The sequence below is a fragment of the Sorex araneus genome, chromosome 3 (genome assembly GCF_027595985.1).
Source record: "Sorex araneus isolate mSorAra2 chromosome 3, mSorAra2.pri, whole genome shotgun sequence".
Classification (NCBI taxonomy): Eukaryota; Metazoa; Chordata; class Mammalia; order Eulipotyphla; family Soricidae; genus Sorex; species Sorex araneus.
The window spans coordinates 24,149,686-24,161,813 of NC_073304.1; the positions used below are offsets into that span (position 1 = coordinate 24,149,686).

The 12,128-nt window shown below is 49.4% G+C and overlaps 1 protein-coding gene across 1 annotated transcript in view; it reads left to right on the forward strand.

The window, feature by feature from the left end:
* TMED8 (transmembrane p24 trafficking protein family member 8) overlaps window positions 1-6,374 on the forward strand; it is a 32,985-nt gene extending 26,611 nt beyond the window's left edge. Inside the window, exon 6 of the mRNA XM_055130830.1 lies at window positions 131-6,374. Within this exon, the coding sequence (XP_054986805.1) occupies window positions 131-348 (218 nt within the window). The 3' untranslated portion in view covers window positions 349-6,374. The remainder of the gene's footprint in view (window positions 1-130) is intronic.
* Window positions 6,375-12,128: the final 5,754 nt, after the last annotated feature.

The window sequence follows — 12,128 nt, forward strand, 5'->3', positions numbered from 1 at the left end:
AGGCCTCGTGCAGTCTCAGCTTATGTTTTAAGTAGTTTTAAGTAGTATCTTATGTTTTAAGTAGTTTTAAGTAGTATCTTATGTTTTAAGTAGTACCTTAAAACAAGATGCTACTGTTTTGCCCACCCAGACACCGTCCCGGTTGGCGATGTGGAGAGAGGCTCCCGGAGCTCCCTGCGGGGCCGCTACGGGGAGGTGATGCCCGTGTACCGGCGAGACAGCCACCGGAACGTGCAGGCCGGCAGCCACGACTACCCCGGCGAGGGCATCTACCTGCTCAAGTTCGACAACTCCTACTCCCTGCTGCGCAACAAGACTCTCTACTTCCACGTCTACTACACGAGCTGAGGGCCCCGGCCCGAGCAGGCTGCCGGTTGCTGCCTCTTGCTTTGGATCAGCGAGAGTTCAGGGGGCGCGCGAGGGGCCTGGCCCTCCGCCCTGCCTGGCATGCCTGACTGTCGACCCCGTGTAGCTCTTCCCCCTTCTCGGCTTCTGCTGGTGGTTGGTGTGAGTGCCCATCCCTTGTGGTCCCCGACTCATGCTCTTCATGCTTCCGATAGCAGCAGCATCTCTCTGTAAAGGAACCCATCAGGCAAAGGCCTCACGGGAGGCTGGGTGTCGTTGCTTAGAAATCACGTTTTTTTTTGGCACGAGGTCTGTCGCCCCGAGTGCTGCTTTCCTCTCCTCTCCCAGAGCCTTCCACTGCAGATGCGTGTAGGTCGCCCCCATCGCCTTTCACTCTTGGAAAAAGTGCCAGAAGAGGGAAAAGCACATGGTCCGCGAAGGAACCGTGTTTCCTGGGCAGAGATCGCGCTGCCCAGCCTCTCACCACTGCCAAGTTCCCACCTGCTGGTTCTTCATGGTGTCCAGCACGGGCTGGGAGCCCTCACTGCCTTCGAAGGGGTGTGCTTAGCCCTCTTGGTTTGACTCAACCCCTTGCCGGCTCCGGCCCCTCCCCAATTCTGTGTCTGCCCTTGCGGCAAGAATTCCAAGCTGTCTCAAGTGGTGATCAGTGTGTGTTAAGACCAACCCTAGGGAGAAAACTGCCCTTATCACTCCCCTCCCTTCCTTCCTCCCTTTCTTCCCTCCCTTCCTTCCTCCTTCTCTCTCTCTCTCTCTCTCTCTCTCTCTCTCTCTCTCTCTCTCTCTCTCTCTCTCTCTCTCTCTCTCTCGGTTGGGGGGTCACACCCAGCGGTGCTTGGGGGGCTACTCCTGGCTCTGTGCTTAGGGATCACTCCCAGCGGTGCTCTGAGGACCACGGTGCCGGGAATTGAATCCCAGTTGGCTTACACGCAAGGCATGCGCCTTAAGCCCTGAACTCTCTCTCTATCCCCATTACTTCCTCTTCAAAGAGGCAGTTTCCCTTAGGTATTGGCTAGATCTCAGAACCACATCTTTGAAAGTCAAGTGTCACTAAAATATATTTTGCAGCATTTAGCAGAGGGGTATAATCTGGACGGAAGGTTTAAAAACCAAATAAGCACTCCAGAGTCTCTACCATTAGGTTTGTTGTGGGGTGTTTTTATTTTTTTTTTTTTGGGGGGGGTAGCATTTGATTCTGTCTTTAGAGCAGAAGCCTCATTGAAACGGTTTGCTTTGGAGTCAATCTCATTTCCAAAGCTTCTGGATTTAGGGTTCTCACATTGAGGGCTACAAGTTTTGGGGGTTCCCAGCCTCATGGGAAAGGTGATAACGAAGCATCACTGTTGCTGCTGATTAGATTGTTCTTTCCCAGGCCGGAGTGGCATTTCCCGTGGCCACAATGGCCTTTTCGTCTCTGCCCACCTTCAGGCCCAGAGGGGCTGCCTCTGGGCCCAGAGCAGCCGCAGCGGGTCTCAGGCAGGAAGGCACCTCCGCTGCCCTCTCTTCTTTTCCCTCATTGTGTCCCATGTGTCTCTGCCGTAGGGTTTTGAGGAGTTACTCGATTTATTTATTACCTTATTTATTTTTTTAAGCACGTTTTGTTTAGCCTCGGAAACAGTTTCCCTGTTTCTCCACAGGCTTCATTCAGTCTGCCCTGAGCCATTAGGGTCCCCTGTGCCGTGGAGGTCAGGATGGTCACCCGCAGAGAAAATGTTCCATTGCTCTCGCCCCTGCCCCTTTGGGAGGGGCTGCCCCTACTCCAGGCTGCGGTGGGAGGGCACTAGGCGGCCCAGTGCCATTCACTGGCCAGCCCGGGTACAGTTCCAGGACTTGCTTGGAGTTTTGCTTGGACTCATTCCTCTCCGGTGTGGGGGCCGGAAGAACAGGGCCCCTCACAGTAGGTCTGGAGCTGCAGCTCGCCTCCAGCCGCCCCCCCCCCCACCCCCAGCCTCATACTCCTCTTCCCTGGGCGGCAGAGCCCTGTGGAATAAGCTGCCGTGAGCTGCCGTCTGCCCTCTCTCGTGTCCCTGTGTGTGGCAAGCCATTTACCCTGGCCCCCTCAGCTCCCTGGGGACAGATCAGGAGCATTCGGAGTGGCTGTGGGGGCGGTGGCCAGCAAACATGGCCGCGTCATGATAGCTGCGGGACCACCCTTTGCCCACCAACGTTGAATCCTGCCTTAGCGAATTGACTAGAACCTTCAGGAAATGTTTTCCACCAGGCTCTCCAGCCCGCTGATGCCTGGTCTCTTTTTCCTGCTTGTTAGTAACTTCTCGCTTTTTCACCTTAAAGTGGAAGCTCTTAGAGCCCCGGTTCTTGGGGACCATGCTTCTCCCAGCATCCTCCTAGGGATTCTCTAGGGATTGTCGCCATGAAATTTGCTGTCCCTGTTTCCTCTGGATGCCTGGTTCCGTCGCAGTGGGGGAGCCCCTGTGCCTCTCACTGCCTGCTCGTTGTTGAAGCTCTGGACATTGTTTCTCTGGGCCACCATTTCCCTCACTGTCAGGGACGCCCCGTCCGTGACTACCAAAGAGCTAAAAGATCTTTTCACTCTCTAGTCCATTCACCATTCTCATACACAGTTTCTGAACTGAAGTACAGGTGATGTCTGAGACAGAGTCCAGCAAAAACCCTCAGCGGCAATTTATTCCCTTAGTCTATCCCTGTCCATGCTGGTAGCACCCACCATGGAGTGAAAATCATGTGCTTTCACCCTCACCCATGATCTTGAGAGTACAGAGACAAAAGTAAAGGGACAAAACTCAAAAGAAAGTGTTACAGCGCTGAGGATGTGACTCAAGTGGTAGAGCATGTTGGGGGCCTTGAACTTGGTCCCTGCGCTGTGTGTGCCTCTCGCTGAGCCCTTTGTACCCCTCTTTTTTTTTTTTAAATAAAACAGTAAAAAAATAATGGTTTTTGGTAGGAAAAAGACTGGAAATCTCTGCACAGAGTGGCTGGGTTCTAAAATGTCTCCAGTTTATCTTGTTGTGCTACTCGGTTGGGAAATAGCACTTTTAAGAAAGGAAGAAATGTTTCAAGTGTCCATTTCCCCCAGCTTTTTGTTACAGAAATTTTCCTGCGTAGAGAAGGCTTAAAGATATTTACTACATATACAGCCACAGGTGTACCCAGTGCACGGATTTTCGGATTGCAGACTGCCCATGTTTAGCCAAAGATGATGAAATGATTGGCGTGTTCAGTTCCCTTTGTTCCCTGCGGATACCCAGTCCTCCTTGTTTCAGCAGACTTGCTTGACACAGTACGAAGTACCTGGGTGCAGGACTCCCAAACCCGACCTCAGTCTCTGACTCTCAGAACTCCTGCTCCCTCTCCCGCTTCCCTCCGGCCAGGGACTCCGCTTCAGCGGGCATATTTTATGAGGGAAATGGTGAGGCTGCTCTGGAAGGACTTGAACCTTACCCCCATTGCTCTGTGACGTGCCTGGTCCGTGCAATTCAAACACAGTCCACAGACAGCTTGTAGCTTTAAAAAGGAATTAGGCTTGATGTGAAACCGGGCTGTTTTTCATTATTCCTTCTCACTGGGTTCGTGCACTTTATGAATATTTCTGATCTGTTATTTAGGAAAGAAAATCCCAGTCCTTTTTTTTTTTTTTAAAGTATATATTGTCTCATATGTCTTTGGGAGAGTTCAGTCTGAAAGCTCACTGGATTCTGTCACTGGATGAGATGTTACCGTAAAACTATTAGTCATAGAAAGTACCTGAGTCTATGGGACTTTGGGGGGGGGGGCATGCCCAGCAATGCTCAGGGATTACTCCTGGCTCTACACTCCTGGAAGTGCTTGGGGGACCATATAGGATGCTGGGGACCAAACCCAGATCGGCCGTGTGCAAGGCAGATGCCTTACTTGCTGTACTATCTCTTTGGCCCTGATGACTCTATGTTTTTGATAAGCTCTACCCAGTCTCTTTGAAAGAGTTAGTTTGCATCCAAACCCTAAAGCCTGTGTTTTTGTATTTAGTCTTTAAGACCACTTTCCTGCAAAAGATTGCCTATTCATCCTAAAGTGTGCGGTCTTAAGGAATGCACTTGAGTGAAATGAATATTTACTTATATAAGCACTATTTATTGTTTTAGGGGTGAGTGATGTAAGGGTGTGAGTGAATGAATCAATTTTGAGCAGCTTGAGAACTGCCTCGTTGGTAGCAAGTAGTAAAACTGTAGCAAATTAAAGGGAAGGGGAAAAGGCTATCAAATGCATCCCAGTATTGTGCTCATATCCTCACTGTGGTTGGTTCTTTCATTTGAATTTTATTAGTTGGGATTGTTCTTTAATCCAGAAGCCCTCTTGGAGAAATCCCAAGCCTTCTTTGCTATCTTTTCCAACAGGATTAGAAATATTTTGGAGTGCTGTATCAAACTCTGATTGAGTTCATCCCGAGTATCTGGAATGTCGAAGTAGGTATCAAGAAAGGTGCTAAGGTTTGAAAAAGGCCAGGAGTTTCAGTTATGTCACTGTAGTCTTGATTTTCACTGTGACTAAGAAGGAATGAAATAGGTTCTTTCTGACAAGTGAATGTCTGCCATGACTCTGTGATAGAGCGCCCCCTGTAGGCCAACCTCCTGAAGGGTAGTTCACCATACCCACACCATAGCCACAGTCAATGGAATGGACCTCTATTGTGTAGCTCTCCTGAAAAACAGAATCTGCTGGAAAAAAGAGGGGAACCATCTTTTTAGGATCTTGGTGCTCAAAAAAAGTTTGAGAAACTGTGTTTCTGTCTGCAGGAAGGTAATTTCATTTCTGTGGTTGCCATGAAGGTTAGCTTGTTAAAGAATCATGCTCTACAGAGATAACCACTGTGTTCTTTGCTTCTGATTGTGCACATGGAGCCATGGTTCTCTGGGGAATAAGTAGGTAACGAATTTTTTTAAAACCCAGTATAAGTCCAGTGCTTTCCGGCAACCCTGTGTCATCAACCCACTGGTGTCCATTGGGATATCCAGGTGGCCCAATCCCACAAGTGTGCTACTTTAATGGGATACTACATTACTGTGTAGCTCTGTACTCAGCATGTGATTCTGTGGTACTGTGGGTTTTTACTTCAGGTCAAGAAATATCTAGAAAACATCATCTTAATTCCTCAATGTCCTGTGTACATTTTATTATGAAATTCCATATGAAACATCCCTTCTTGAGATTATACTCCCATAGTGAACACGTCTTTATTTAATCAACTTTAATTATTTCCATTTAGCCATGTTCAAGCTCAAGTAAGGTCTGTCTGGGGCAGACGGTCTTGCAACCCAGACTTTGAAACACCCCCTCTTTTTTTTTTCCTTAATAATTGTGTTTTGATTCCAGAGGGAGCCTGATTTAAAATCAGTGAGATAGATTATAAGCAAACAGGCTTTGGGTAAAATTATTTTAAATAGAGGAAGATGCTTAAAGATTCCCTACTTAGCCATTTAACTTATATTTTTAAAAGGCTTGCCTTGGTGCAATGCACTGAGATCTACCAATTTATTAAAAGATAACCTTGCTTTCTTGGTAAATATTTGAACAGTTGGCAACACACAAGCTCTCCTTATAATATTATACGACACTTGCACTGAGAGAAACACTGGGTCTGGGAGAAAAGTGTCAGAGTTTTGTCGTTAAAACACAAAACGTCCCAACATTCATTTACTGCTGTTGATTTGTTTGACATGTCCTTGATATGAGAAATGCAGTCAGCCTCTGTGGCGGGTAAGTTGAGAGCTCTGTGCTGAATCATTCTTTAATCCTGATGTCTTGCTAGGTGGTTTTCCTTTTAAGGCACCAAGTTTACCACCCTGTGGCACTCAATATGTTGCTGTGATACACAAATGATCCTGAGCTCCAGCTCTTTTAGTGGCTCAGTTCTTGTGTTTTTATATTCTGTATTTGTGATGCTTTTGTGCATTCTTTGTCTTCTCTTCCGAGTTTTGGAATCTGTCATAAATAAACTTTTTCACTATGCACCTGAAACCTTTGAGTTATATGTTAATAAACCTGCTTTACATTAAGGTTGTGGTTTCGGTTTTTGCTTTTTAGAGCTCACGCAGTAGTGCTCAGGGCTTATTTCTGGCTCTGTGCTCAGGGATCATTCGTCAATGCTTAGGAGACCATATGTGGCGCAGGGGATTGAACCCAGGTCGGCCACATGCAAGGCAAGCACCTTACCTGCTGTGCTATCTCTCTGGCACCACATTACTCTCTTCTGCTTCATGGGAGAAAAGGTATTCTATTAATCTAAGTGTTTCATAATTATTAGGATAATGAAAATTAAGAACATTTAACAAGAAAAATAGAGAAAGAAATGAATGATTAATTTGGAGGGTGTGGGGGGGAGACTCATGGAAGTGCACAGGGGTTACACCTGGCTCTGCGCTCAGAATCACTCCTGATGGTGCTCAGGGGACCACATGGTGCCAGGGATCAGATCTTGACCTCCTGCATGGAAAGCAAGCACTCCCGCCTTTTGAATCATCTCTCCAGTCCCTCATAATAGATCTTTGATCTTCATTTAAATCCATGGCAGACAGGAAAAATGAAGTCATGAAGTGTGCCCATAAATGGATGGACATGAAGAGTATCATGCCAAGCAAAATGAGCCAGAAGGAGAGGGACAGACAGAACAAATTCACTCATTTGTGGGATATAAAAACTATAGTATAAGACTAATACTCAAGGGCAGTTGAACAAGAGTCAAGAGGGCTGGTCCATGGCTGGAAGCTTGCTACAACTGTGGGGAGAGGGCAGTTAGGACAGAGAAGGGACCACTGTTGCATGCTAGTTGGATACGGTCATTCTGGGCAAGAACAGTGCTGAAAGGAGGCGAAGGATATACAGGGTAACCTTTCAGTACCTGTATTGCAAACCATAATGCTGGGGAGCGGGAGGTGGGGGAAGAGAGAGGAAGGGGGAGAGAGGGAGGGAGGGATAAGAGGTGTGTGTCAGCCATAGAGGCAGGCTGGGGGGAGGGGTGGCAGGAGGGAGGGGACATTGGTGGTGGGAAATGTACACTGGTAAAGGGACTGGTGTTGGAACATGTATGACTGGAATTCAATCACAAATTTGTGACTATCTCACAACAAAACTTCAAGTCCATCTTTTCCTACCAGTTAATAAAAAAGTTTAAAAATTCATGGCAGAGGGGCTGGAGAGAGTACAGTGGGTAGGGAGCTTACCTTGCACGTGGCTGACGCTGCTTCAATCCCCAGCACCCAGGGACGGTCCTCCAGGCTCTGCCAGGAGTGATCCCTGAGTGTAGAACCAGGAGTCAAACCTGAGCACTGCCGGGTGTAGCCCCAAAGCAGCAATAAATTTGGGGCAGGCTGTTATGAACTAGAAGTTAGGTTTGGCCAAAGGGCCAAAAAACTAGGTTTAGCGTCATGATTACCAGATAGAATTTTTTTAAATTTTTATTTAGGTACCAGGATTTATAAAACTGTTATAATAATAGAGGTTCAGACATAAACTGTTTCACTAAACCTACCACCAGGGCCCCTTTTCCCAAGGTTTCCTCATATCCTCCAACCCTTCTTAACAAACTCATTAAATTTTTTTTTTTTTTTACTATTACATGGAGCTGGATAGATAGTACAGTGGGTAAGGTGCTTGCATTGCACAAAACCAGCCGTGGTTCAGTCCCCGGTACAACCCATGGTCCTCTGAGCCCAGTCACGAGCGATGTTTGAGCTCAGAGCATGAGTAAACCCTGAGTATAGCTGGTGTGGCACAAAAACATAAGTTATTTTTATAGCTTGGGTCACATACTTAGCAATAGTTTTGATTGTGTGTGTGTGTGTGTGTGTGTGTGTGTGTGTGTGTGTGTTCGGGCGAGGAGGGGGGGAGCGGGGGAATTAGCTCTGCCAGGACTGGCCCCTGCCAGTATCAGGGATTAAACTAAGGTTGGCCACATTCAAGGCAAGTGCCTTAGCTCCTATCCTATCTCTCTGGTCCAGTGGTGTTGACTCTTAGAGTTTTGATGTACACAGTTTCCTCACCTTTACCACCAGAGTTTCCAATGTTCGTATGTTAGATCCAGTTGGCTCCCTAATGCCTCCCCTTGGTGTTCGCATTTTTGTAGTCCAGGTCCAAGGATTTGCTACCACCAAATAGGATAAGAAGGGCCACGGATAGGGCTCAGTGGTAGAGCACTTAGTGCCAGTACTAAAGAAAACATTATTGACATCTGTCAGTATTGGTGTCCATTTTCTAGGAAACAGATTGTCTGGGTCATCACTAATAGTTCATCTATTCTGATGTCCCTGGGGCACAAGATATTCAGCAGGTAGGGAACTTGCCCTGTATGTAGCCAACCAGGCTTTGACCCTTGGCATTGTATATGGGCCCCGAAATAAACACCAGCGGGAGTGTTCCCTGAGCACCAGTGAAGCCCAAAACAAACAAAACCCACTTCATCTGTACCTTACAGTGTCTGGTAGAGAATAAGGACTATTAGCTAAGCAGGGAACTGTGCCTTTTCAATATAGAATACATTTTTTTTCTTTTCCTTTTTGGGTCACACCTTGCGATGCACAGGTGTTACTCCTGGCTCTGCACTCAGGAATTACTCCTGGCGGTGCTTGGGGGACCATATGGGATGCTGGGAATCGAACCCGGGTCGGCCGAGTGCAAGGCAAACACCCTACACGCTGTGCTATTGCTCCAGCCCCTGGAATACATTTTTTGTTTGGGGCCCACAGCCAGTAGTACAGGGGGATTGGTCCTGGCAGTGCTTGGGGGACCAGGCTGTGCCGGGGGTCTGACCCAGGCTTCTCATGCAAAGCAGATGCCCAGCCCATTAGCCTATCTGGAAACCTGTCAATACCTTTTTCAGTGATAATTTTCAGTGACGGTTTTCATCCATCATTTTGAGTCTATAAAATCCTTTTCTGCTTTCCTTCACAGCATATGTTAATGGTTACCATATAATGCAGGGAAAGAGCTGAAATGGTCATGTGAATAGAATCTGCCTAACTAGCCTACGTCCAACAGAGACAATCCCCAGAAGGTTCTGTAGCTAGGGTCTTCAGTGAGTCATATCTGTGCATAGTGAATGCATATGTCACTATTAACACATAGTGCACTGAAGATGGTCATTTTAATTTTTTTTTTTTTGCCCATATGAGGTACCAGATTTCAAATTTGGGCTGGCCTCATGCAAGCAAGTGCCCTGTGTATTGTACTATCACTCTGGCTCCAGATAAATTTTATTTTTCGGACTACCTGCAGTGCTCTGGAGCCACTTGCCAGTGCTCCCAGGGCCCGTGGTGACAGGGAATGAACCCAGGGTTTCTATATGCAAAGCATGTGATCCAGCCCTCAGAGCCATCTCCCAGGCCCCTGTGACGTTTGAGAGGAGGAGCCAGTAAAATGAGTACTTAGGAGCGTGTGTACCCACCTGCATGTTCTCCTTAATGGCTGGCTATGTGTAATTTGTGTAGACTCAAATCCTGTGGATTTAGTTTGGTTCTGCAGCATCAAGCATCTGCTGCCAGCTTGCATCTTTGCAACGTGTGTGCCAGGAATTCTTACTCCCATTATGCTGCAAGACCCTCTGCATTTAATTACTAGTTTTAGACCACCCTGACATTGGTCTGTCATCCACTGTGGCCACTCCTACTGTAGGGCGGGTCTCTCTGAGGTCCCAGCAGATCAGGATCAGAGAGCTGCTGACCATTCTTCACAGGACTGCCACTGACGTGGGAATGAAGGAGGACATCACTTTGCCACCCGCTCCACCTTAGATAGGAGTCCCAACTGGAAAATCCCACCCACATGGTGATTGTTTTGGTTGAGATATATCTGTCCCCTCAAAACAAGCATTTATTTGCAGACAAGGAACTCTCAGATGATGGCAACTTTTCAACACCCTTTCTAGAAACTTCCTTATTGCTAAACCTTGCAACTATCTGGTCTGACCCCTAGAGAAAAGTCTCCATACCAGGGAGATACATTGGTTTCTTCATGCACTTACAGGGTCCCCCAAGAAGGAGACGTACTCGGGAACGAGAAGGGGTCGCGTGCCACGATTGTACCGGAAGGACATCCTTCCACTAAAACACACACCCCGAGGCTGGTCCTGGGACAGCAGAGCTGGGGACAGGAATATGGCCTGGGGCTGTGATCTCTCAAGCCAGGAAAATCTCACATCTCAGCATTCCTCAGCTGCACAGGGACCCACACTCACCTCCAGGGTGGGAACAGAGGTCACACTCCAAACTGGGGCCACTAGCCAAGTTGCACACCCCTCTGTGGTCATTCAGTTGTGCCTCTACTCTTCCCACTTCCTCCCCAAGGATGCACCTGGTGACCCTGAGCCTGGGGGCTCCCCCAATCCCATCTCCCCGTATCCTCTTCCCACCCCGCTTCCTCTCAGCTCCAGGGAGGCTGGCCTTGTGCTGCCGAGGCTTCCTGCAAAGCATGGTGCTGCCCCTGGGGAAAGTCCCCAAGCCTTGGGTGCTGGTTTCAACACACAACCCCTCCCCCTTTCCGCTTCCCAAAACATGAGAGCAGGGCGGGGTGTGGGGGGGAGAGGATTAGCACCTCCAAAGGCCAGGACAGTTGAGAACCACCAAGCTTTTGGCATCTCCTTTTTGGAACTGATGGGGGTGCTGGGGGTACCCCCAGAGAAGCCTGGGGTGTTCTTTTGGCTCAGATATGCTCCTTTGTGGGGAAGGGCAGGTGTGTGGGGACCAAGTGAGAAAGGATGGCCTCGGGAATGCCATGAACTGCAAGCAAGCAGCCTCTGGGGTGTGGGTAGGGGACACCATTGGTCCCTGCGCCCCCTGTGCCCCTCGGTGGAGCTTCACTTACAATGCTCACAGGAGGGATGACTATTCTGATGACCTAGAAGTCACCTTGGATCCAGCTGAGAGGCACAGACCCACGGTGCCGGGTAGAATTGGGGTGGGCCAGCTCCATTCATGGAGGGAGGGGAGGCCTTCCTGAGCCAGCTCAGCAAAAGAGGGGCCAGGCCTGCCCAGTCCCCCCCCCCAACACACATACCCCCGGCAAAGCCATACGGCCCAACTCCCAGCAGGCCAGTGGTGTGGGCACCTGGGAGGGCTGGCCAGCTGCCGGTGGCCCAGATGGAGGAGGTGGAAGGCCTCTGCCAGCTGAGACACTTCTCATCGGATTGTTTTCTTCTGGAAAAATGCCAATTCCCCCAGCTCACCCCATCTCATTCCAGGCAGGGGTGAGGGTGGCAGACCCCGGTTGTCTGTGTACCTTGTCCCAAACAGTGATTCCCTCTGTTCCTACACTTCCCGAGGGCCTGGGACTTCCCTGTGGCCTGGACAAGAGCCTGTGAGGAAGAAGGGATGCAGGGAATCTCAGCCGTGTGCCAACTCCTTTCTGATTGGCTGGGCTGCCCGGAGCGACTGGGCACCTTCCATCCCCCAGAAGTGGATGTGCCACCCACCCACTCCCCTAAGCTGGCCAAGGCCGAGGCCTGCTGCTCCCCACGCATCCCCAGGACCTTGCAGGGCTGGGCATCCACTGCCCAGGGAGGAGAGTGGGCATGGCCTTAAAGTGTTGGGCCACCCTCTCCTCCTAACTCATTCTTCCACTTCACACATCTGGGTCAGCGCCATCCCCGAGCCCCGGGATGAAGTAAACCTTGGATCACCGTTTCCTGGAGAGCCCAGGGGAGTCTGGTCCCACCAAGGGGAGTCGGAGTGGGGGCCGGCGGGGAGGGGTCCTGGAATCGCCCCCACCCTTGCTGGTGTCACCTGCTTTCCCAGGCTCCTGCCAGGCCCGTGAGGGCTCTG